This window comes from Pogona vitticeps, chromosome 12 (assembly GCF_051106095.1).
Source record: "Pogona vitticeps strain Pit_001003342236 chromosome 12, PviZW2.1, whole genome shotgun sequence".
NCBI classification, from domain to species: domain Eukaryota; kingdom Metazoa; phylum Chordata; class Lepidosauria; order Squamata; family Agamidae; genus Pogona; species Pogona vitticeps.
In genome coordinates, this window is record NC_135794.1 from 6,517,732 (window position 1) to 6,544,375 (window position 26,644).

Sequence of the window (26,644 nt, forward strand, 5' to 3'; positions counted from 1 at the left end):
AGGAACGAAATTCTCTAGCCCACGGGCAGGGCGGAATGTGACTGAGAGTTGATCTGAGTCGTACTGCGGCTTGAAACTAAGCACAAGTTCATGAGCCCATTTCTATGCCATGGACAGAACTGGGTCAAACAAAGACTGGACCGGGACTTCAACACCGGTCATGGGAGGGTCTTCCACAAGAGGCAACGCATAGGATCTGTACCTCAAGAAAAAAGAAAGCCCATGACATCCAGGAGAAGATGCCACCTCCCATCATCTGCAGCTTAAAGCAGTTGCCTTACTAATAATAGGACCGGCCCCTGACTGTACAGACTATATGTTATTTGTTACCTATGAAGATGTGCTTTCAAAGTGACAAATAACATGAATGCACTTGGTGGCCTTTCATCTTTGCATTCCATTCAGCTTATCCAGCTGTGCTGCCCCCCCTTTTCCCCCCTGCCACTTGGCTCACCTAGACGATGACTTCTTCACAGACTAACTAACGACAGCGGTTAACTCCAGAGAGACTAGTGAATGAACTCACAGTCGTACCCAGCTCCATCCAGTCCCCGCACACCGTCACAGAGGATTCTGTCTCATCTCTGCTCCAGCAGTGGATCTGTTATGAATTAACCACACAGTCCAAAGACCTGGGGATGGAATTCCAGAAGACTTTGCTCCTCCCCAGGCTCACACCCAGCGATGATAATTCCTGGATCAGAAGCATTTGTTAAAGGAGTGGATCTAAATCCATATTTTTAAAAAACAAAAAAACAAAAACCTAACTTTGTTGTCGATTTGGGAAGGTCTCAAGGGGTGTGCATGATGGAAAGTGGCCGGGAAATCTCATGAAAATCATACGAGATGCTTCTCCTGCATCTACTGTACAGGGCATTGCAGAAGTTCAAACCTGAAGCATATCCGGCCGTGTGTGATACGGAAAGTCTCCCGAAATACAGAAGTGATAAAGTCTCGGCACCAAGAATGGATTTATCAAAGCTACTACAACCCCCAGCTTCCTGAAAAAAATGGGGAATCCTGTCTATTGATGTAGATCAAAACAGCTATCTGCATTCTGGACTTCCTTTGTTGGCTTGCTTGTGAGAACGGCCAAGATGAGTGACTGCACTTTAACATGTATCACGACATCACTGTAAATCACATAAATATAGGCAAAGGTTCCCCTTGACATTTAATCCAGTCGTGTCCGATGCTAGGGCGTGGTGCTCATCCCCGTCTCCAAGCTGTAGAGCCAGCGTTTGTCCAAAGACAGTTTCCGTGGTCACGTGGCCAGCGCAACTAGACACGGAACGCCGTTACCTTCCCACCGAGGTGGTACCTATTTATCTATTCATAATTTTTGCATTTTGCATGCTTTCGAACTGCTAAGTTGGCAGGAGCTGGGACAAGCGACGGGAGCTCACTCCGTCATGGGGATTCGATCTTACAACTGTTGGTCTTCCGACCTTGCAGCACAGAGGCTTCTGTGTTTTAACCCACAGCGCACCACGTCACATAAATATACAGTGATATAAATTCAATGTGAATATTTAGAAACCACCTAGGCGACTTAGATCTTGGAACAGCAGAGCTAAAAGGGACCCTATGGATCACTGAATCCAGCCCCTAGTGAGGAAGACACTGTGAGGAATCGAACTCCCAGCCTCTGACTCGCCAGAGACCCAAACCACTGAGCTATCCACCTTCATTTACTTCTTCTAGCAGGCACTAGCCTGGCGCAAATTCACAAAGAAGATGAAGTCAATTAAAACAAAATGGTTTCTATTTAAGCTAATATGATGCAGCCGGCTTGTTGGAAGGGGTTATTTACAGAAAATGTATAACTCTGCCGTTAAAGCAATCCATTTGCTACTGGTCTGTTTCAAAGCCCAGTTCAAAGTGTGAGTTATGATTTATATACATACCTGTAAGACCAGGATCCCTGTTATTTGAAGGGCCACATCTCCCATTACAAACCTTTCCTATCTTAAGATCTTCAGGAAAGGTCTTCTCTTGATAGGACCACCCTCACAGGTGAGGCCAGGAGAGAGAGTCTGGTCAGTGGCTGGTCCAGCCTGTAGAATTTCCTTCAATGGAAGTTAACTTTCTCCTCCTATCCTTTGTAGGGCAGCAGCGACCCCTCTCTTCAGGCAGTCTTTTGGCAACTGAGTCGGCTGCAGTGACAGGAGCTCCCAATGGGAATTGCTGCATTTTTAGGAATCATTTTTTCAATCAGTGTTTTGGAAATATACTATTAAGTAGTGTTTCATGATTTTCACATCCTAATTGCATTTTAATATTCTGTATCATTTTTTAAAAAAATAATTTTTATGGGCCATCTTGGGTCCCTGCATTTAAAAATGGATGGGATAGAAATTAAATTACTGTATATGAAAAAGATACACAGAATATAGAGTGATGTCATTTATCTGAACACAAGATTCCCCCCCCCCAAAATAAAAATATATGCAGTGGTGCCTTGCAAGACGATGTTAATTCGTTTCGCGAAAATCGCTGTCTTGTGAAAACATCGTCTTGTGAAATGCAATTCCCCACTGGAATGCATTGAAAACTATTTAATGTGTTCCAATGGGGGGGAAATCATTGTCTTGCGAAAATCGCCCATAGGAAAACCGTTTTGCAAAGCGCGGACCCAGGTGTCAAAATCGCTATCTTGCGAAAAACCATCCCTTAAAAAACCATTTTGCGAAGTGCGGACTCAGCTGTCAAAATTGTCGTCTTGTGAAAAACCGTCCCCCCCAAAAAAAAACCCGTCTTGCGAAGCACGGACCGAAACATTATCTAGCGAAAATCGCCCATAGGGAAAACCGTTTTGCAAAGTGCTATAGCGATCGCAAAAACCCATCGTCTTGCGAATTAACCGTTTTGCGAGGTAATCGTCTAGCGAGGCACCACTGTAACATTGGGCTTTGTGTAAGAAGCAGTGGGAGATCATGGGATACATTAATACTACAATTAGGCACATGGTGATGAGAGACAGTTGTGGCACTTTGTTTATGTTTCCCTGGCCCTAAGCACCCTTCCTATAGATGCTTGCTTAGTATTGACTTCTCTGTCTTTTCAGCATGAAGACCTTTCCTTTCACCAAGCCATATATTATTGTTATTTTAAAAGTGTTTCTACCTATATCGCACCCTGAAAAGCAAGCTTTGAAGGTTGTATAGGAAACAAATGCTTTCTGTTGTCTCGTGAAAGCTCTTGTTTCTTCTGACAAGGAAATGCCACAAAGCAAGCGATGATAAAACAAGCATCAGGAAAACAAACGCATTATCTGAAGTGCATGAATAACCTTTAATCTTTGCAATGTTCGCACAGGAGAAAATGCATTATGCTAAAGTCCCCTCGGAAGGTTGACTCCCATGTTGCGGGTGCTAACTGCTTTACCTTGGAAAAAGCCGATTAATTAGCAACTTTCTCAGTCATACTCAGCTGGAAAGTTCTGATTGTGCATTTTGACGTTATCTCCGGCAAACAGAAGCCGCTTCAGAGGAATTCACTGCGACACGGTTTCTATAGGTATTCTCCAAACACCATGGCATCCAGCATTTCTATCTTAGCACAATAGCTTCCTTTGCTTGGCTTTATTGCCACCTACCCTCATCCTTTACTACAGAGCTGTCGAACATGTGGCTCTCTGTGTGTTTTGAATACAACTCCCACAGTCCAGTGTAAGCTAAGGCATGAAGGAATTCCAAAACATCTAAAGGTTAAAGGATTCTCCAGCTTCATCTATTGCTAAATGGCGTCAGCCGTGTTTGGTCCTGGTGGAAAAATTAGACCAATTTCAAAAACAGGGCTGGGGGGAGCTAGGAAAATACCATTCTCCCTCAGAATAATGGGTGGAAACAACTGTTTCATGATATGGTCATTTCTGCTTTATATAAATCTAAAAGCCGGTATGAGACAAGGCTTGGAATATTGAGTTTAAAGATTAAATGATTAATGTTAAATACTAGAAATGGATAGATTAATCTACTGCTGTCAACATTAAAAATGAAAATGTTTAACTTGTTGAATTATAATTATTAATTCATTACCTAAATGATGAATTCTGATAATAAAAAACAAAAAAACAAATACGTAGTAGGGTTTACAAGGTTCATTCACCCCCTAGTGGCATATTTTGTCATTACTTCCATCTGAAGTGTTCTTTCTGCTACTGTAAAATTGCCTTTCCTGGTCTGGTACTTCAACAAAAACCTCAAAGCCACAAATCCTATCCTGCTTTTGACAGCTGGGGATTAACATACCTGAAATCTCTGAGGTTGTAGGATCTGATAAGAAGCCTCACACGATCAGTTGTTGTCAGCAATTTTAAATTGTTTCCCTATCTTAATTGGCCTAAGATAAACTAGGCTAAAATTGCATCTGTTAAGAAGAACACATTTTATTTCTTGTTTGTTTCTTTGTGTATAAAACCAACGTCCCTCCACCCACTGATAAATGTAGATATATTGTCATATTATTCTTGTCCTTGATCACTGTACCTGTTGCTAATAGCAAAAGAGTTGATAGGCCAATGAAAAAAATAAAGTATCAAGTCTGAGTGATGTTCATTTCTGGCACTACTAAGGGAGGGACAATACTAATTTGACAAGGAAGCTTTCTTGATGTTCTTAAGATCGCTGGTGGAAGAACTGGAACACGTAACAGTGAGAAAGAGGGCAAATGCTTTCTCCAAAGTGGCATGTCTTATATGAAAAAATGGTTTACTTTTAAAGAACAATTTAAAAAATTGGAAGCCAATGTGTGAAGCAGATGAGGAAACCCTTGGAAAGTCACTCTCTCCCCTTAATACCTATGGTTTTCATTCCTCGAGAAAACACACAGACAATACCTGCTGGACACGTGTTGATCAGAGAGGTACAGGCTCCAGTGAATGAAGTCCATGGGATGGTGGAAGAAAATTCACTCTTGCATTCTGGTGCCAGGGATACTTCAGAGAGAAAAACACAACAAAAACGGAGAAGGAAGGAATCCTGGGCATTCATGGTTAGCCAAGCTCACACTCCTGATGACCAGGACTGTATTGGATAGCAAAGTGAAGCTACAGCAGCAGAGCTAATAGGCCTGGTCATTCAGAGAGGCACTCGGGAACTCGGTTGCTAGCTTAGGAGTCTTGGGGATTTGTTTGTTTATTTGTTTAAACCTCAAATTTTAAATCTCATCTCTTCTCCCTCTCAGCCTGTTCATTTGTACCATGACCTCTGGGACTCTGGACTGACTCAAGCCTCCCAGCATTATTCCAGTGGAGCTCAGATTAGTAAAACCACACAGAGCAAAAATTGTGATCATTCCAGATCTCACCTATGTAGCAAAAGAGATTATATGGTCAGTGCTATGGTAGTTACAACCTTGCACCTAAGCATCCTTGTATCTATGTACTGCATCAATAAAGTTCATTCTAAAATATTCAGTGTCATTGACCCATACAAAAGGGGTCTACTAGACTCGTGCAACTGTGATACTAATTTGGAGCCATTTCCATGCAAATGTTTTGTTATGCATAGGATACATTAAGACATGCTGGAGGCCTAACCTACCTCAAGGGTATCAGACATTATTCACCATGATTCCGTTTTGTAAAACATGCAGTTATTTAAAGTTGTGTCATAATCTGAGGCCCTGCGTTGTAGCTGGCTTAGCTTGTGCATAGATCTGACACTAGTTGAGCCTTTTGCCCTGACACTAGATCTTTTGCTGAACAGAAACAAGGCTCGTAATACTATGGTTATATAATGTCCCTAAAATAAAGTTATTGATAAATTTTAGATTATTTGCATAGAAGCTTTTAGGTTCTTATGGATCAAAGCTCCGACAAGTATTTCTGAAACTCCTGTTTAGTGCCCTCCAGATGTTATCTGAAGTCTTTCCCAGAAGCTGAGGCTATTGTTTTTTGTCTTTTAAAAGTTTTGTTATTACTTTACAGGCTTGCACAGACTACCTCTTTCTAAAGCTACATCTTGTTCCTTTTGGGGTCACTGATAAAACAAATATTTCCCGCTAGTCCTTGATGCAGGAAAAAAAGGCATTCCAAATAAGCCCAATATTCTTGCTGTGTCACAACCCTTTAAAAAAAGGTTTTGCTGCAACACAGTTAGGCAATGATGTCCTTACTGTTTATTTACTTATCTTAAAAAGATGGTTCCCAACCTTTGGGCCCCCCAGGTGTTCTTGGACTACAACTCCCAGAAACCCCAGCTAGTGGTGAAGGCTTCTGGGAGTTGCAGTCCAAGAACTCCTGGGTGGCCCCAGCTAGTGGGAAACACTGGTCTAAAAGGTTTATAACACTACCCACGACCACCAGCATCCTTGAGGTGGCAACCATGCAAACCACTATCTCTTTTGAGAGAATTGAAACACACACAGCCCCTCATGGGCAAGCGACCTTTCATTCAAGCCTTTTGTTTGTTTGCTTGCTTTTCTCCCTGGTTTTTGTTGTTTGCTTGCTTTTTGGTTGTCATTTAGTGTACATGTTGTGTGCACAGAGAAAGATGGGAGAAGAAGGGGACCATTCATGCCCAGCGGGACAGAGACCTCGACCATAGGCTCCCGCCTTTTATCAGTCTGAAAGACAGCCATCTTTAAGATGGGCGAAGATAAACCCACAAGGGCGCCACCACGCCTGCGCGCGGCGAAAGTACCATCGAGAGGCAAGAACGATAGAGTGACGCCTCGCCACTTCGAACCTTAAGGCCATAGAGATGGGAAATCCGGGCTCTTCCATCCGGAGAGAAGCTTGCTTCCGGTTTCCGCCCGGCGAAGCGGAAGTGGCGGCTCTCCCAGGGAAGTGGTTGTTTTAAAACGCCGCTGTGATGGAAGAGTGGGCGTGCTTAGCGTCCTTACGCCTCTCTTTCGCGGGCGAGCAAAGAGGAGCAATTGCTTTTGCTCTTTTGACGGAGGTGGTGGTGGTGGGGGAAACTCAGGTGTGTGGTGGACTTCAACTCCTAGGCGTCTCAGTCCTTGCGGGGGGCAAAGGATCATGGGAGTTGTAGTCCAAGTACAGTGGCAGTCCAAGTACATCTCCCTCCCAGTCCTTCAAAGGCGCTTGCAGCCTAGAAATCTCTTGGAGGAAAGTATAGTACACAGAGATTGTATTTGAGATTGCATCTCTTCCTCCTTTTGCCTAACGTGCTCAACTCTCTTCCTCCTTTTGCCTAACGTGCTCAACGTGTATTTATTTTCTGCAAACGCATTTCCCTTCCCCAAAAGGAAGGAAACATGGAGCAACCCAGGATTCCCGATGATCCCCTTGCATTTCCAAGGCGAATTTTTTTTTTAAGACTATCGTTGATCGTCGTGGTTAAATGATTTTCCTCTTTTTGCTTACAAGCTTTGAAAGGGCGATTAATTTTTTTTAATACTGCAGAGCACTTACTAAATATAATATTATTAAAAAAAAAACACTTTCTTCTGGACTGTTAATGATGGAACAAAATAATCGCTCCAGCAATAGAGTTCAGCAAGGAAAGGACGTGGAGGACGATCCTGGATCCTATGTTTGGGGGGAAAAAAAAGTCAGTTCGATTAAATTGAATGAAACTTGCTCCCCGCTAAAGCACGTCTTCATGCTTCAAGCCTTCTAAATGCATTCTAAATTCACTTGCAATGGATGTAAACAAAATTCGTAGGCATCGGGCAGGAGAACATAAAGGTACCGACGGTCTCCTATCTTAGAACGGGCGGTCTGTAAGAGCGCAGGCAGTCACCAATGCTAGTAAGGCGCATGCGTGAATGGCTAGCCAGGGCAGCCCAGATGACGTCACTGACTAGCATAATGAAAGCGGTGGCTGAGGCTTCGGAGAGAGCAGCCGCAGTAGCTCGCCGTGATCGTATAGTGGTTAGTACTCTGCGTTGTGGCCGCAGCAACCTCGGTTCGAATCCGAGTCACGGCAGAAGCGGGTGTGTATTTTTTTTCGTTCCCCTTACTTAATATTTAGCAAAGAAATGTTTTTAACGCTTTTAAACAATGAAATGCAATATAATGCTTGTTATGTCCCAGAAATCAAAAGCACAGCACCAGAGTAGGTTTGGTCCTGCAGGAAAGCACTTGGCCAGGGAAAAGCAATGATTCTGACATTTGGCCCAATGCCTGTGTTGAGTTTATTGGGGGCTTGATGGAAAGCAACAGGAAACTCCACTGCTGAGCTTTTAGGGTGCAGAGGTATTTTATTTATTTATTATTAATTTATTATTTTATTAGATTTCTACCCCGCTCATTTACACCAAATGGGTAGTAGCAGACTGCAATTATTTCTTCTCTGTTCCAGCTTACAGAATCATCCATCCCTTATCACCAAAACACCTTTCTCCTTCTCACCTTGCCCAAGAAGCAGCAGCAGCGGCTCTAAAATCAAATTTATTCTGATTTTCCCCCATTTGTTGACCCTTTTCACAGGGAGGGGGGGAGCACCAGTCTTCTCAATAAGCCATCTTGAAGCTGACCAATCCTGTAATCAGCTCTGGATGCTCAGAAGCATCCCAGCCTGCAAATATGAAGGGAGCAGGACAATGAAGGGATGATGTGCCTGTCCAGATTGGCTGGACTACCACTTCCATCGTCCCCAAACACTGACCCTGCTGTTTGTACTGATGGGAGCTGTAGCCCAGCGGCTTCCCAGTGTCTGGATCTTCCCATCCCTGGACTAGAGACAGGGTAGTCCATCAAATCATGAGGGAAATCACAGATCATACCAATTTTATGTACTCATCACCATGACCAGAAGTCATGGTGACCACTGCCAGAACTAACTTATTTTTGCAGCTCTAGGAGTGGGGGATATCGAGGTACATATACAGTTCAAGGCAAGGTGGAATTGGCCTGGCCCGTCTTTCTCAAGTGTAAATCGGGAAAAAGGCAGGCGGGATTTGAGTTATTGCTGAAACGTTACAGCTCAGGCCTATTGCGGATTGGGTCTCACACCCCAGTTCCTCAAACAAAAATAGAGCAGTTAAGTCTTTAAGGAGCCACTATATTTTTGTCCTCTGAATTTTTTCACTTTTGCTTTTGATTTGATTCTTGTCTTAGAGGAGTTTTGTACGGCATGTGGCCGCTAGACATTTGACTCAAGTCCCTTCACCTGCTTGTATGATACAGGCGGGTATAATACAGATCTTCCAGCTGCATGGCTGTTTCCCAGCCTTTCTAGACTCAAACAGTGGGGCTGATTCTGACCTGTAGTAAACCTCAAAACAGCCTGCCTGACAACTCCTTTCACCTTCTGATGGCATAATCTGGATTCCCCTGCAGATGTTTCATTGACATGTGCTTTGGCTTGATTACCGAAGTGGAATAGAAGTGGGTTTTTTTTGTGTGTACATTGAGTCCGTGGGAGTGCCTTTGCATGGCTGCTCTTCCACACCAAAGAGCTGAACATGCACGGAGGGAATGGTGCGCATGCACACAGATCCTATGGGCACAATCAGGAGCCCCGGAAAAAGAAAATTCCTAATCCTACATAAAGAACCCTAAAGCATGATCAGAAACTCTGCTTTGTCTGGAGTTCCAGATTATGCACAAAGGATGTCTACCTGTGTTAAACTGAATCGAGGAAGAGGTGATGGGTAGGCCAGCCCTTTTAAAAAAAATAAAACGCACTGAAAAGTTTGGAAACTTTTTTATTGAACTTCCAGGAAACCCCAGACTGCCTAGCCTTGGTGGCTAGGGGATTCTGGGTGTTGCAGTTAAAAAAAAAGAAGTAATATTTTCACGTTTTGATGCAAGGGTCGGAAATCTCCTTGCCCTTCAAATTTCTGGGCCTATGGGGCTGAACAGGAATGGCCAGTGGTGGTAGCTCAGGATGCCCGGAGAGGTTGTGAGATTGTCATCCAAACATCTGGACGAGTGATGCTCACTCCTTTGTGCAACATTGATAGGTTGAAGGGTTCCGGGATTCCATTGTACAGAATTATACTATAGGGCTGCAAACACAGCATAGGGTTGCAAACCCAACATAACTTTGCAAACCCAACCTGGAGGAAGCCATCATTTACAGTGTACCCATATATCTAGGAGGAAACCCCATTGAGCTCCATGGGGTTTCTCCCCACATAGACAGGCATAGATTCATGACTCCCTGGACCTGCCTTTTAAAGTATGACCCAAACATGGAAAATGCGGGTTTGGAACAATTTCATTCATTCATTCATTCCACCCAATGAGTGGGGGAGTCACTACTCTGAGCAGTTATTGAATCAAGATCAAAATAACACAGTATAATAATAAGAGCAGTAATACCGTGACTTTAAAAAAAAGAAAGATAATTAAATTTCAAAAATTAATAGGCAGCTGGCAGAGAGAGGTTCTCCAGTCCGTTTTGGGCCTAAGGTTTACAGGTCACAAAAGGGTCTAGTCACAGAGATATACCTGACTGCCAACAGAAAATGTATGAAAACCAAGCCAAAACATATTTGAATTTTCTATTGATTCCAGCATACCCATTCCCCTCCCCTTTCGACAAGCCAGCGAAGACTAATAGACTTAATAATTCTCGATTTGCAACGAATCAAAATAGGAATAATAATAATAGTTTTTATTTTGGGGCAAGTCACTCGGAACTCCAGCTTCACTTTGGGCAAGGGAGGAGAGACCCAACAGTCCAGGGGACGCACTGCCGGGAAAGTTACCCCTGCCGGGGCTTGTGGTCTCCCAAAGTCGCTTCCCCAAAGGGCGTCCCGCGGGCCGGGCCTCGGGCGGCGCGGGCTCTTGGGCGGCCCACGCCGGTTTCTGCCCGGGGGGGGGGCGGAGAGGGAAGAGCCCACGGCGGCGCCTGGAGGGGGACCCGGAGGAGGAGGAGGAGCAGAAGGAGGCTTCGCGGGGGCGAGCTCCGGAGAGCTGGGCGGGCCCCGCGCCTCCTCAGCCCGGCCGGCGAGGGAGGGAGGGAGCCGCCGCGGCCCCGGTTGCCTCCCCCCCCCGGCCCGGCCCCGGCCCCGGCCATGGCCCGCTGGCTGCGCGACCGCCTCCTCTTCCGCAGCGCCAAGCCGGTGCCCCCGCAGCCCGACTACGCGGCAGGGCCGGCGGAGCAGCCCGACCTCCTGGCCGCCTACCGGCTGCAGCGGGAGCGCGACTTCGAGGACCCCTACGCGGCCGGAGGCGCCGCCAGCACCACCGATGTCCCGGGCCCCGGAGAAGGGCGCCCCGGCCGCCGCCGCCGCTGCTCCCCCCGGCGCCGCCTGATCCGGGTGGAGGCGGCCGAGGGAGACCCGCCCGGCCCGCAGGAGAAGGTCCGGCCGCGCCTGGCCTGGGGGGGGGGGTTGGCTGGTGGTCGGGGGTGGTGGTCTCGGGGGGGGGGGCGAGAGAGGGGTTCCCCCTATTGTTTCCCCTCTTTTGGAGGAAGGGGCCGGGGGACCGACTCACGGCCCCCCTTTCCTGTTTACTCAGGTGTAAGGGCCCTTGGGTTCACGGCTGGGGAGGGGGCCGAGGGTCAGCCGGGCTGCGATCCTCCAAGCCCCCCCCTCACCCTCTTACTTGGGGGGTCAGCCGGGCTACGATCCTCCAAGCCCCCCCTCACCCTCTTACTTGGGGGGTCAGCCGGGCTACGATCCTCCAAGCCCCCCCTCACCCTCTTACTTGGGGGGTCAGCCGGGCTACGATCCTCCAAGCCCCCCCTCACCCTCTTACTTGGGGGGTCAGCCGGGCTACGATCCTCCAAGCCCCCCCTCACCCTCTTACTTGGGGGGTCAGCCGGGCTACGATCCTCCAAGCACCCCCTCACCCTCTTACTTGGGGGGGGTCAGCCGGGCTACGATCCTCCAAGCACCCTTCACCCTCTTACTGGGGGGGGGTCCTGCCCTTTTGCAGGTAAGGGGACCGAGAAGGACCCCCACCAGCCAGGAAGCTGCCCGGCAGCAGATCCATCCTGGAGGTGGGGGGGGGCTCTCCTGGGGATGATGGCTTGCCTCCCCTCTTAGGGGCACCTATCCTCCCTGCACCCTCCCGACCCAAGGAGGGTGGGTGCCGAGAGATTCTTGCCCTTGTTCCTGGGCTTCGGAGTCACATCTGCTTGGCTGCCGGGAAGCAGAATCCCCAGTTTGGGGTCGGTCCAGCTGGACTTTTCTGAAGCCCACTTACCTGCGAGTAAACCTCCCACAGAACCCCTCGTGTACGAGTGTCAACGATTGCATGCTGTCTGCTTTCATCAGAGCTGGAGATTTAAAAGTTCCCCCCCCCAAAATTCCATTTTTTCCCTCTGGGAAAAAAATGGAAATTTCCAGAAACTTTACATCTCTACTGTAAATTTCCATTTTTTCCCAGAAAAAAAAAGCCACACATCAGAGCTAGGAAGCCTTGCTTTCATTTCTGGTGGTGTGGGATTATGATAGACAAATGATTTCCGCCTACCCCAAAGCTGTGCTGGTTAGCTCCTGCAGTTCAGAAGAAATGTGTATGGTGGAGGAAGGGAAAGCCAAACTGGAAATTTATTTATTATTTTCCATTTTGTGGATGGTTGACATTTTCCCCAAGAAAAATTTCTCGTCCAAAATGCTTTTTGGAAAAAAAAATCTCTTGTGACTCTGAGGTTGTTGAAATTCTGCCACTGCTTTTGGTGTGTGTTTGTCAGGCTGGGTGTTTCAAATGAACTGGATACTTAAATTTCCAAATACTCGCTTATTTGCATTTTGAGTTTCTTTGTAACAGTTTTTGGCTACAGACAGTAAAACTGGCAACATGCAATGGAACATATTGTTAAATTACAGTCCTGTGCATGACTAACTGGTGCCACGAAGTGCCATTGACCTCAGTGAGGCTTATTTCTAAGTACACTATATTTGCATAAGTGTGTGTTGTGTTCTTGGACCAAACACTAGATGCCTATTTTTGAGATGTTTGAATACACACGATTTCTGTGCCGTTCGGTTGCTCCCTTTTTTGCATGCTTTTGAGCGATGCACAGAAATGCATTTTATTTATATCAGTTGTAGGCTGCAAAAAAAAGGCAAATTATATTTTGGGATGCGTTAACAGAAGTATAGTCTCCAACTCTTGTGAGTCCCCTTCTGTTCGGCGCTAGTTGGGCCTCATCTAGAGTATTCTAGTTTTGGACATCACACTTTAAGAAGAATGACAACAAACTGGAATAGCTTCAGAGGAGGGCAAGAAGGATGATCAGGGGACTTGAAACAGAGCCCTAGGAGGAAAGACTGAAAAAACTGGGCATGTATTTAGCCTTAGGAAAAGAGGACTGAGGGGAGATCTGATAGCAGTTTTCAAATACAGTGGTCCCTTGCTTGATGACATTAATTTGTTCCAGCGAAATCGCTGTAGAGCGAAAACATCAAACGAAATAAAAAAACCCATTGAAACGCATTGAAACCCCTTCAATGCATTCCAATGGACTGAAAACTCACCGTCCAGCGAAGATCCTCCATACAGCGGCCATTTTCGGTGCCTGTCTAGCGAGGAATCCGTCCTAGAAAACAGCGGGGCACCATTTTCTTCAGCTGGTGGCCATTTTGAAACCCGGCGATCAGCTGTTCGCTGATCGTCGTAAATTGAAAAATCGGTTCCCGAAGCAGGGAACCTATCATCGCAAAGCGGATTTTGCCCATTAAACCATTGCAATAGTGATCACAAAAAAGGCATCGTTAAGCGGATTCGTTGTTAAGCAGGGCACGACTGTACTTGAAAGGTAGTCCTACAGAGGAGGGGCAGGGTCTGTTCTTGATCATCCCAGAAGGCAGGACACATAAGAACGGGCTTTAAGCCCTGCTAGGGTTGAACTGAAACAAAAGTTCATTTTTAATAAGAATTTCCCTCATCATTTCCAAATTCCTTTATATATTGGCTGGAAAGAATCTGGGACTTGAAATATTTGAATGTGGGGGAAGCAGAAACTTTCAGATCCGTCTGTCTGTTCCTGGGGATTTCAGTGCTTAAACTTTTCAGAGCTGGTATATTTGCTTCCCTGTTTGTTGAACCTTGTCAGTGCTGGATTAGGTTTGGGTCATCTGTTTTCTCAAGGGGCAGCTCCTCTTTAACACCCCTGTGGCCACCAGATACTTTACGGGAGGGTCTCTCTGCGGTGAAAAGGATCTGTGACTACTAGATGGGTAGAAATTCTGTTTCAGTTCGTTTTTTAAGATCTGACCAAAATCCACAGATGACATAGGGCCTTAAGAAAGAACCTGAGTTTTTTAAAAATTCAAATTTAGGAGGAAGTGACATTGACAGACTTCATGATCTTTCTATCCAAGAGAGGGTAGCATTCTGCGGACCTAAGGAAGCAGCATACTTATGCTCTGGTAGCTCTGCCACTTTTAAGTTTCCACGGGACTCTTTTTAGTAAATATGGCTGTCTTCCCCAACCCTGGTGTCTTCCATGCTTGTTGACTACAACTCCCATAACTCCTAGTCAACATGACCGTCCATGCTGACTGGGGAGGATGGGTTAGCTTGGCCAAGACTGCTGACATTTCTCCTTCTCTGGGGCTGCAGCTCCTTAAACTAACGGAATTATTTCCTCCATTTCAGATGCTGGTCCTGGAGGATTATGCTGATCCATTTGACACCAGGCAGAAAGGCAGCAGTCCAACAGGAGAGCCGGAGAGGATGAATAGCGAAGGCTACATGGAGCCGTATGAAGCTCAGAAATTGTTGGCTGGTAAATGTACTAACTTGGTATTCAGTCTTACTGTTTCTGAACTCTCTCTCCTTGTCCGCAGGTTAGAATCAAGCTCTATACCTTCATCCATCCCTGCTTTGGCTTTTGGTTATACATATGGAATCCAAACATTCAGGGCTGAAATCCACAGTGGGGATTTCCAAATGGAGTTTTTTTAAATAATATTATTATTATTATTATTATTATTATTATTATTATTATTATTATTATTATTATTATTATTATTATTATTATTATTATTATTATTATTATTGTTGTTGTTGTTGTTGTTGTTGTTGTTGTTGTTGTTGTTGGTGGTGGTGGTGGTGGTGGTGGTGGTGGTGGTGGTGGTGGTGGTGGTGGTGGTGGTGTTGGTGTTGGTGTTGGTGTTGGTGTTGGTGTTTTGTTGTTTTGTTGTTTTTGTTGTTTTGTTGTTTTTGTTGTTGTTTTTGTTTTTGTTGTTGTTGTTATTATTGTTGTTGTTGTTATTGTTATTGTTATTGTTATTGTTATTATTATTATTATGCTCCAGAAATCCAGAAAAAAGACTCCCAGGAAGAGCTGGCGTCTCCAAAACCTCTACACCTGTATGACATTCCCTATGAATCGGAAAATGGTTCAGAGCCGAATTCGCCGCGCCCGCCCGGTGCGAAGTGCCGCCACTCGTGGCTGCCTGAAGATGACGAGCGGCCGCCGGAAGAGTACGACCAGCCTTGGGAGTGGAAAAAGGAGCGGATCTCCAGAGTCTTTGCCGGTCAGCCACAAAAGGGTGTAGAACGGTGGTTCCCAAACTTGGGTCACCCAGTGTGTTCATGGACCGCAGTTCCTAGCCTGGCTGGTTATGAAGTCTTCCGGGAACTGCAGTCCAAGATCCAAGGTGCAGAACCACTGGTGTAGAAGAACCAGGGGCAGGATGAGGGGAAGGGACAGAGGCTTTAGTTCTGGGGCAGGGTAAAGCGGAAGGGCAGGATCATCTTAATTATTTTTCATCTCTCGGACTGAGAGCCAAGGAGCCCGTAAGCCCAGGGCTGAATCCCTGCCCTTTTCCCTCGGCGGCTGTAAGTTGGGTAGAGTTGACAAGCTGATCTGAACGTTCCTTGGGAAGTCCATGTTTAATCTTCTCCCACCATTATATGGGAGCCTTTTCATTTTCAAGGTTGCATTCTGCTCTCTGCAGATATTCCAAATGAGAAAGATACACCCTCTTTTAGACAGTTGATCCAGGTTTCCCCTTTCCCCCATTGGCCATGTTGGCTGTTGAGTTCCGGGAGTCTTTAGTCCAAAACCAAAGGAACTTCTTTTAAGCCCTGAGGATATCCACCCACCCTCTCTCCAGAATTCTTTCTCTTTCCTTTCCTATGGCTCTTCCAGTCGAGATAGAAGGGAACCGGGAGTTACCGTGGCCCCCACCAGTTGGACAGCTGGATAGCTCTGTTAACCATGCAGACGCGGATGCACCTCCCGGCCTCCAGAGCGCCAGCCCCAGAGGCGTACCGCTAAACGCTCCTTCAAACCTCCAGAACACCACTGCCAGCCCTGAACACTCTGCAAATCTGTCCAGTCCCCTGGATATCAGCGGTGGGTATTCTCCATTCAAAAAAGCTGGGCATTGGGGCTCTGAACGTTTGAATGTGGATGAAGGGGTTATAATTGGGGGCATTGGCATTCTGTCAGCTGGAACCAAAGGGGGACTCTGAATCTTGGAAGCCTGTGGTTTTCCCAGTTTTGTTTCATTTTGCTTTGCTTGGTGAAGAGCAAGCTTCTAGATTGCACCTTTCTTTCTTTCTTTCTTTCTTTCTTTCTTTCTTTCTTTCTTTCTTTCTTTCTTTCTTTCTTTCTTTCTTTCTTTCTTTCTTTCTTTCTTTCTTTCTTTCTTTCTTTCTTTCTTTCACCATGGATGTCTTTAGACTTTCTGAGGAATAGAAGGCTCTATTCCATTCTATTCCATATATGTGCGATATATGTATATAAAAAGTTATATAATACATAACGTATAATTATTAGAATCATTATCTGAAATACATTGATTGCATAGTTCAGCCATGAGAAGCTGGGAAGGGCCTGGATGTGGCTGCCACGGATCCAGGAGTTAAACTGTCTGCATGCCACAAGCCCCTTTGTCTGCATCTTGAGTCTGTGCACTGCAGGATGATGTCTGTTTACTAAGTACCCCTCAGTGTGTTCAGTGGGGCCCCTCCGCCTTCTCTTACACAGCTTCACATTTGCAGTGTTACGAAGCACACCTTTGCTTTATTTCCTCTTTGGTAAATCTCACTCTGATGTCTCGTCACTTTTTTGCCTGCACCCTTTTGTCCATTTGCATCCCAAGTCTGAGGAACCTCTGGGAATATAGCCCATGGGGACTGTCCATTGGAAATAAAATTTACAAGGAGAAAATATTATATGAATTAAATTAAAAGTATGTTGGGAACAGAGCATCCTCTTTGCTCATTTACCCCCCTGCATTCCCCCACATCAGACTTCTTGAGTCCCTGGATGGATATTTTTGAGCACTGCCTCTTAAAGATAATGTCTTCCAGGTAGTAAGGTAATACGGGTTCATACGAGGAAGCAATGAAATACAGTGGTGCCTCGCATTACGACGTTAATTCATTCCAGCGAAATCGCTGTAGAACAAAAATGTCGTAAAGCGAAAATTAAAAAGCCATTGAAATGCATTAAAACCTAGTTAATGCATTCCAGTCGGCTAAGAACTCACTGTCCAGCGAAGATCCTCCATGGGGTGGCCATTTTTGGGTGCCTGTGCAGTGAAAAATGGCTCCTAAACACAGCGGGGAGCCATTTAGAGCACCTGGTGGCCATTTTGAAAACCCGACAATCAGCTGTTTTGATCCTCGGGAAGCGAAAATTGGTTCCCAAAACAGGGAACCGATCATCGCGCAGCGAAATCCCCCCATTCAAAATGTCGTTTTGCGATCGCTTTTGCGATTGCAAAAACCTCATTGTAATGCGGATTCGTCGTTAAATGGAGTGCCCGTCTTGCGAGGCACCACTGTAATATTTTTTAAACCTCACTTCCTGTGGGAAGGTGCTTTTGTGGTTACTGCCCTCATGGTTTAGTGAGAAATTGGGATTGTACTAATACATCCTGGGGAAGACCAGTCACTCAGTGGAAGAGTTTTCATGAATAAGGCCCTGTATTCACTCCCTGGTATCTTGAGACAAGACTAAGAAACACCTATGTCTGAAACACAGGAGAGCCACTGCTGGTCATGATCTTCCATCGAAAGGTCCATCACTGACAGCAGCCGCCAGTTGGGTGACTTGTGGGGAATGTTCTGAGGAGCCCGGAATGACTCTGTGGAAGCCATTTTCCAAGATGGCTGCCAGCCACGTTCTCGCTGCCCCTCCCACAAGCTGTGGCACCTAGATTTATGGATTTATTTCACAGGATAGGTTTGTAGGTATGGGAAAGCCAATGGCAACACCCTCAAAGCGTGTCGTTGCACCTTTTCAAGTTAGGTAGCAACGTATCAAATAAAAAATTACTAATTTTCATCTGGGAAAATATCATAATTAGAAAATGGTGGCTGCTGGTCAATGGTGCTCATCTAGACAGCCTAAAACAAAGTAGTTTCCTAACTTTCGTGCACAGTTAGCAGCCCAGGCCTTCTCATGGACTCCTTTCCCCCCCCAACTGTAATTTGTGGGTCCAAGTTACTTTCATTCCTTTCACAACCCATCGCCCGGCCTTGTAAGGTCGCTCTCGTGCTGCACCCCGGGGCCCTTCCATCACCCGTTCCTCATGTCATGCACAATTGTATGTTTGCACCCTAAGGCCAGGGGACCGTGAAGTGTCAGCTGCCGTCTTGCGTGGAGAACAGCGGCAGCCCCGGTCGGTTGAGCATGGAGCATGGGCTGGCGTTTGGCGAACGTGTCAACCCCGCTTTGCCCCTGGAGAGCCAGGCGTGAGTAGTCTGGGAGTTGGAGAGGGGTGGGTGGGCACCCCAGCGTCCACCACGACACCCCCACTTCCACCACTCTGTTCCTTGGGCACCCCGGTACATCATACTCTTGACACCACTCAGCCTCATGGACTCATCTTGCATGTCTGGCCCTGCTGAGGCTGAGGAGCTCAAGCTTCCATCGTCCCTCCCCATCCGTGAGACTTGGCAGGGCTGATGGGGGATGTTATCCAACAGCATCTGGAGGCCAAACCTGGCCGCTTCGACGGTGCACGAGCAGGAAATATTTTCTGGGGAACCATGGAAAGCCAGCATTCCATTGCTGACTGAGCTCTGCTACTGCTGGTTTCAGCCTTTTTTTGTTTTAATATTGTAACCCACCTTGGGCCCTTTTGAGAAGGAGAGAGCATAAGTAAGGTAGGTAGGTAGACAGATGGACAGATAGACTGACAGTCTAGATCAGTGTTTCCCAGCCTTGAGTCCCCAGGTAAAGGTAAAGGTTCCCCTTGACAATTTTTGTCCAGTCGTGTTCGACTCTAGGGGCCGGTGCTCATCCCCGTTTCCAAGCCATAGAGCCAGTGTTTGTCCGAAGACAATCTTCCATGGTCACATGGCCAGTGCAACTTAGACACAGAACACTGTTACCTTCCCACCAAAGTGGTCCCTATTTATCTACTCGCATTTGCATGCTTCCCTCATCTACAGGTGGTACCACGGAACCTTGAGCCGAGTGGATGCCGAGGGTCTGCTGCGCCTCTGCAGAGAAGCAAGTTACCTGGTGCGGAACAGCGAGAGCAGCCACGATGCTTTCTCCCTTTCCCTCAAGTGAGTGGCCGAGAAAGCAGAGGGATTTCCGTGGGTCAAGCGCCGTCCTCGGCTGACCAGAGTAGTTTCATTCAGGGCTGGCTGGGGAGTGAGCAGCGCCCAAGACTGCAAATTCTGGGAACCACCAGCTACATGTCACTTTTCCAAGCTTGGGAATGTAATTTTTTTTACAAGTTCTGGGTTGAGGGAGCATTGAGGACATGTAGACTTGGCTACGTCAGGGAGGTGTGCTTTTGAGGAAGCCAGCCAGCGAGCCGTGCGCCTTTTGAGCAGATGCCGTGATGTCTCCCACAATGTCTTCCCGTCTCTTCCTCTCCAACACCCCAAACAGCTGGCATTCTGCGTCCGCTGGGCTTGGCAGGCCCTGGGCAGGTTGCTCCTTCTGAAGAATTTGTACCTCGCTGTCGGGCTCCACGGTGGCGGCTGGTTCTCCCTTGTTCTATTTATTTATTTAATTTATATCCCGCCTATCTGAATCACATAGGACCACTCTAGGCAGCTTACAACAATTTTGCGTGTGGTGCTGTTTTGTCTACAGTAATATCCACACTTGGAGGAAGACTTGGATAAATTAATAGAAATTATTGCATTCTGTCAAATCAATACCAAATCATGGCGGCCCTTTCTAGGCGCTTCCCAGGCACAGAGTATATAGACGTGAGAGTTGGATAATCGAGTAGATAAGATAATGAGGATTACAGTATTGTGTATAAAGATAGAATTGAAATAAAAAGTTGCATCTTTGGGAAATGTCTTTATTTGAGTTTGGAACACAAACTTGTGTGTTTTTTTAAACATTTTCCTAATTACAAAGGACATTTTCAATGTGGTTTGTTTTGTAAGTTCTGCAAGTTGATGCTAAACATAATGCCAGCAATTTATTTAAAGGAAGATTTATGGGTTTTTTTAAAATCCTCTAATAAAACGTTGTTGTTGTTAACATTAACATTAGCTTTATTAGCCTTATTAGCTTGATTGATTGATCAATTCATCAATCACTAATTGATTGATCACCCCATTTATGCAAGCACTACTCTGGACGGTTTACAGTTTAAAGTGTAAAACCCCAGAAAACCTCAAATCAGAAAATGCTATTCGGATGGGTACAGAATGGCATTTCTGCTTTATCTGAGACATGTTCAAAGATAAGATGACATCCTAATTGCCAGGCCGCTGACCATGGATGGAAGGCAGATAACTTTGCTGAAATAAGGCATCTTTGCCCCGTATCAGTGTGTGGAGAGGAGACTTTTTAGGAACTATGTGTACACTGTCATCAGCCCTATGGTGGAAGAAGAAAGAAAAGATTTAAATATACAGTGGTGCCTCGCTAGACAGTTTCCCTGCATGACAGTTTTTTCGGTAGACATTGAATTTTTGCAGTCGCTATAGTGATTCGCAAAACAGTGATTCCTATGGGGGAATTTCGCTGGACAGTGTTTGGTCCCTGCTTCGCAAACCGATTTTCGCTAGACAATTTTGACAGCTCCCTCCACACTCGCAAAACGGGTGTTTTTGGGACCTAAGCTTTTCAAGACAGCTATTTAAACAACTGATCGGCAGTTCGCAAAGCGGCTTTCCTATCACCGATCTTCGCTAGACGACGATTCTTCCCCATTGGAACGCATTAAACAGGTTTCAATGCATTCCAATGGGGAAGTGCTTTTCGCTAGACAATGATTTCGCTAAACAGTGATTTCAGTGGAACGGATTATCATCTAGTGATGTACCACTGTAATAATACAAGTCAGTAGGCCCACTGTGCGTGCACCATGTGGGAATTCTCATCATTGGGGATATCTTGGAAAAGAGTAATTGAATGTAATAAGCAACCCAGTTCCTTCTGATATGAACGAGCCAGAGGATATCACCCCACTGGAGTTGGCATTTAAGGTCAGGGTAGACTAAGGTTTATAATCTTGGAACTGCACAGCTGGAAGGGACCCTAGGGGTCATCGAGTCCAGCCCCTGTCAGGGAGGCACAAGTGGGGAATCAAACTCCCAACCTCTGGCTCCACAGCCAGACGCCTCATCCCACTGAGCTGTCCAGCAGTTGCCTTCCAGACGTTGTTGGGACAGTGTCATCATTGACGATGCTGGCCCTGGCTGCTGGAAGTTGCAGAACAACACCAAAGATCTCCTTGGATTTCTATTTCCGCCCTGAGCTGGGGGGGGGGGTTGGACTAGATGGCCTTACGGGCCCCTTCCAACCTCTACGATCTGGGTATGGTTGAACTTTGCTCATCCCTGATTTAGGTCCTCCAGAACCATCAGACTAAATACTCAACGAAACCCCGGAGACAGGAAGAGGAAAAAACACGACCATGATGTTAACGGTCCCTATTATCTGTGCTTTGCAACAGCCTTGGGGTGGTCTTTGATTTCGAGATCTGATATTTGGTCTTCTTGATTTCCCTTCCCTGAAGGAGCAGCCAGGGCTTCCTCCATATGAAACTCTTGCCCACGGAAGACAACAGGTTCGTCCTCGGTCAGCACAGCCCGCCCTTTGACAACGTGCCTGAGATCATCCACCATTACGCCAGCCACAAGCTACCCATCCAGGGGGCCGAACACATCTCCTTGCTCTACCCGGTCACCGCCCAACCCTCCAGCTGCCTTGCGGCGGAGCCGTGACTTCGGGAAGGATGCTGTTGGAAGAAGGGTTAACTGGGTTGCAAAAGCACGGAGGATCACGCCAGGAGAGAGTGGGGGGTGTATGGGGGGGAACCTCTGGACCACAATGGGTTGGTTGCATAGGCTGGGAGAGGAGGGGTGGGAAGTCCTTGGCTGCGGGAACCAAACTGGGAACGCCAGACCCTGGAACGGAGATGTCTTCGGCTTTGCATTGACTGTACAGTGGTGCCCCGCAAGACGGGTGCTCCGTTTGACGACGAAATCGCATCACGATGAACTTTTTGCGATCACAAAACGATGTTCCCTATGGAGGAATTTCGCTTTGCGATAATCGGTTCCCTGCTTCGGGAACCAATCATCACTTTGCGATGATTTTTTAACAGCTGATCGGTGGTTTCAAAATGGCCGCTGGCTAAACAAAATGGCCGCCCGCTGTGTTTTCGCATGGGTTCGTCACTGCACAGGCAGCGAAAATGGCCGCGCTATGGAGGATCTTCGCTGGACAGTGAGTTTGAAGCCCCTAGGAATGCATTAATCTGGTTTAAATGCGTTTCTATTGGCTTTTTAAAATCGCATCACAACGTTTTTGTTCTACAGCGATTTCGCTGGAACGAATTAACGTCATGATGCGAGGCTCCACTGTATTCTAACTGTATTGATTCTTTGCATGCTGGGCCACGGGGATGTTTGCGTGGCCCGTGAACTCCTGCAAAGTGGAAGGAGATCATCGGTGCTCGGATTGGAAGGGTCAGAATTACAGAGGGACCTGGCATCGTGAGTCTTCTCCCCATCCTGCCTGTTGGACCAGAGCATCCACCGACTGCATTTGCTCGTATTGTCCAGTGTCAATTCAGATCTTGAACTTTTCCCCTGGAGGTGGCTTGGGCCAGCCGTTCCCTACCCGGTTCCTTCTGCCGTACGGTGCAACCCGCTGCGTGGTGAAAGGGGCCGTTTGGGGAAGGCTGGTTGACAGATTTAATGGCGGGCCATCGAGGCCTGAGAGAGTGAGACAGGCAACGCCAAAAGCACGGAGGAGCTGCCAACGTCCTCTTGGTGGCACAGCTGGCTTGACACCTTATTTCTCCCCTAGTTACGTATAATGTCGTTCTGTCATTGCTCTCTCCCGTGACCCCCATCAGCCACAACCTATACGTGGCCAGGAGGCCGTGAAAGTGTCTGATAAAGAGATTTAATGCCTTGTGGGGTTTCCTTGCTCCAACCTATGCCTTTACAGAAGGGGCCGCTGTACCGCAGGATGGGGAAGAGAAGCAAGTGGGTTGTCTCTTGTGGATTTGTTGTGGGTGTCAAACCCAGGCAGCTGTTCTTTGGGGGTTTGAGCAGGCTACGGCGCTGGTATCTTTCCTGGCACGTGGCTGTCTGCCTGTCTCGTCACTGCTGCAGAATGTGAAGTAGGTGCTTCCGAAACAGCAAACGAACATGGAAGATTCGGATCTGCTAGCCGTGGGTCAGGAGGACCGAAGGAAATGAACCCAGCGATAGGAAAGATGGACAGATTGCAGCGCAGTGGTAGAGAGCGCCAGCTTTTGCATGCAGGCGTTTCCGGGTTCAATCCGCCTGCTGGCGTCCACGGTGCTGGGCAGATCTTCGAAAAACGTGACTTTTGTTTTGCTTTGTTAAGTCCCGAAAATCCTTCTGCAGTTCTGCTCAAAAGGCAGCGCTAGGGAGGGGCAGAAAAAAGTTACTGTTTTGGACTGCCACTCTCCGAAGCTCTCGGCAGCAGGCTGCTGAGGATTCTGGGAGTTGGAGTCCAAAATGTGGCTTGTCCCAAAGCACTGACCCTTGGCTTCATGGAGGAGGAATCAGACACGGCAGAAGGCAGCCCGCTTCTGTTTGTGTGAGGGGAGAATTTGTGCATGCGTGGGGATCCCTGTTGTTATCCATTTATTCCTGATACATTCTGAAACTTTCATTTGGTACAAGTTCAGGAGCCTTTTATTCCTGGTTTCTGCAGACCGTTTTTTAAAAAATTAAATTGGATGACATATCTTAAGTTGCTGGAATGTTCTTTCTTCTCACCGGTAAGCATGCCTGCCTGAGTCTTTACATCTTCGCTCTCCCCACCTCCCTACCCCAAGTCTTTTTTTGGCATTATAGTTCAGTTACGAAAGCTGACAGGGAAAAAAAACTGATTTGTTTGAAATACGGTGCTGGAGGAGAGCTTTGCGGATACCCTGGGTTTGCCAGAAAGATGAACAAGTGGGTCCTAGATCAAATCAAGCCTGAACTATATCTGGAGGGAAAAATGCTGAAATTGAGGCTGTCCTACTTGGGGCACATCCTGAGAAAGCAGGGTTCTCTGGAAAAGACAATAATGATGGGAAAAGTGAAAGGCAGCAGGAAAAGAGGAAGACCCAATACGAGATGGAATGATTCCCTAGAGGAAGCCACAAGCTTGAGTTTGCAAGAGCTGAGCAGGGCTGTTGAGGACAGGAGATTTTGGAGATCTTATTCATGGGGTCACTACAAGTCAGGGGTGGCTTGATGGCACACAGCAACAATAATAACCCAGCTTTTATTGCTGAAAAAAGAGCTGTCCGGTGTCTTGGTGGGAGCAAATTAACCTCCCACAAAGATGGATGCCTCCTGGTTTAAGTTGCCAAGCTTGTCATCTCTGGGTTTGAGCAAAAATTTCAAGAGTAGCACATCATAGAAGGGCTGCCAGGGTCTCGTCGGCCTGCGTTATCTTGTGCTTGCACTGCTAGAAATCTGCTTTAAAACGCCGAAGGTCTGGACGTTTCGAGAGAGGTAGCCGCCTGGATCTGTTTTGACAACCAAGGAAACAGAAGCGTAAGTGTTGTGACCCCCCATCAAGCTAACAAATATATTTCATGGCGAACTTTTAGGGATGCAACCCAGATCTTCCACATCTAGGACACATAGAAAATGGGTGTTGGATTCTGAGCTGTATTGGATGCCTGCCGCGTGATATCTACGCGAACCTGAAGTGAGCACCTATCTCAGAGAAGCCATATCCACGACTGCACCTCTTGGGCTCAATTCTTTCTTACAAAGCACAGAAGCCTTAAAGGGACAAACTTCAAACTGGGCACTCTCTCCTTCCCCAGGGTCTCATTTAGAAGAGTGTGGAATTTTTTTTTTGGAACCTGAAGTGTGAGGTAGCAGTAAGCCCTTGGCCATACTCTGAGCATACTTCATCCTCAAGAAGGGAAAAGCAGAAAAACAGAGGTAATGAAAAGGAAAGGAATCAATAAAATCCTCAAGTCTCTTATCAAGTTAACAGTATTTCGGAGAAGGGTGTGACACTATTTTGTTTATTACATCAATTTATGTACTGCCCCAATGAGCACAATGCACTATTCTGGGTGGTTAACAGTAGATAAAATTAAAGAGACAAAAGGGTGAAAATGAAGCAGATAAAAATAGTTCATAAACATTACAGATCTCCCAGTTCCTGCTGTCTTCTTGCACCACTAGATGCTGAAAGCATTAAGTCTCCGGTCCAGGGTAGCGCGGCCAGATGAAAAAGAAGGGTCCTGAACCTTTAATGGTTGCTTAATCATCACCACCATATGCCCTCAAATCAATTCTGACTTGGGGTGACGCTTTCCAGGGTTTTTGAGGTGTAGAGTCCTCGGAAGTGGTTTCTGGGGGCACCCTAGGACTGCAGCTTGCCCAAGGCTACATAGGCTGGCTCTTCTTCCTCCTGGAGACACACAAAGGGGAATCGAAACACCCCCATCCTGTAGCTCAGCTGCCAAATTCCTGAAGCCACCTGAAGCCTATTCGGCAGGTGCAGCTTTTAACACAACTTCCCCTTCCACGCAGCTGATAAAGGTAGAGCCCTCTCCTTTTCATCAGATCACTCTATTTAGGAGGTAAGGGAACACTGCAATATTTTATTCATGTTTGACTGGTCATTTATGTGTCTTTATGGAAGTCTTTGGTGACTGGGAGTCATTCATTTCTAAGATATATACCTGTTTTGATCAAATGAGGCTAAAGAGACTTATGATAGAGGAAATGCACTGAAACCTCTGCCCAGTAGCCCTTGTTGGGTGGGTGAGGCCAGAGTGGGGTTCCCACCGTTCCAAGGCAAAAAGAAGCTGGAAATAGCAAATGGGAAGCGGGCTGTCCCCAGTCTGTGTTTCCTTGATCATGCGCAGGGCCCATTTGCTTTTCCTTCATCCATGTTCTTCTTTCTAAAGAGAATGGGGTGCAATCCCTTGATTATCTTCTTCTGATTAGTGCTCGAGCATCCATGCTCCCCTCACAGAGCATCTCCCAAGTCTTGATTGACGAAAGATAGTTAGAGATGTGAGCTTCTTTATTTTGTTTCTGCCGGTTCCACCGGTATCCTTACCCCATCAGTGATTCCAACCAAACTATCTGATTTTTATCTTTTAATCATATTAGAAATATACTCTGTTTGCATTTCTTTGGGTTTTTAAAAAAATTACAGTAGGACCTCCTTATCCGTGGGATCAGTATCCGCTGACTCGCTTACCTGCAATCTGAAAATATTAAAAGACAAATCCCAGAAATATACATTTCCACCATGTCATTACCAGGACTAGCCAGAGATCATGCTATGTATGTATAGCATTCACTGTTAAAAATAACGTTTGCTGTAAGCTGTGTTTTTCAGCATCCAGGGTCCTATTGTAGTGCATTTTG

The 26,644-nt window shown here is 46.5% G+C and overlaps 1 protein-coding gene and 1 non-coding gene across 2 annotated transcripts; both read left to right on the forward strand.

The window, feature by feature from the left end:
- Positions 1-7,826: 7,826 nt before the first annotated feature.
- Positions 7,827-7,898, forward strand: TRNAH-GUG (transfer RNA histidin (anticodon GUG)). The gene has a single exon. It is a non-coding gene; the product is annotated as a tRNA-His (tRNA).
- A 2,903-nt stretch (positions 7,899-10,801) lies between these two features.
- On the forward strand, positions 10,802-23,999 carry SHF (Src homology 2 domain containing F). Its single transcript, XM_072981537.2, has 7 exons — positions 10,802-11,226; positions 14,474-14,603; positions 15,136-15,357; positions 15,975-16,181; positions 18,403-18,532; positions 19,235-19,354; positions 21,781-23,999. The coding sequence occupies exons 1-7, from the start codon at positions 10,939-10,941 to the stop codon at positions 21,986-21,988; spliced, it is 1,305 nt and encodes a 434-aa protein (XP_072837638.2). The 5' UTR covers positions 10,802-10,938; the 3' UTR covers positions 21,989-23,999.
- Positions 24,000-26,644: the final 2,645 nt, after the last annotated feature.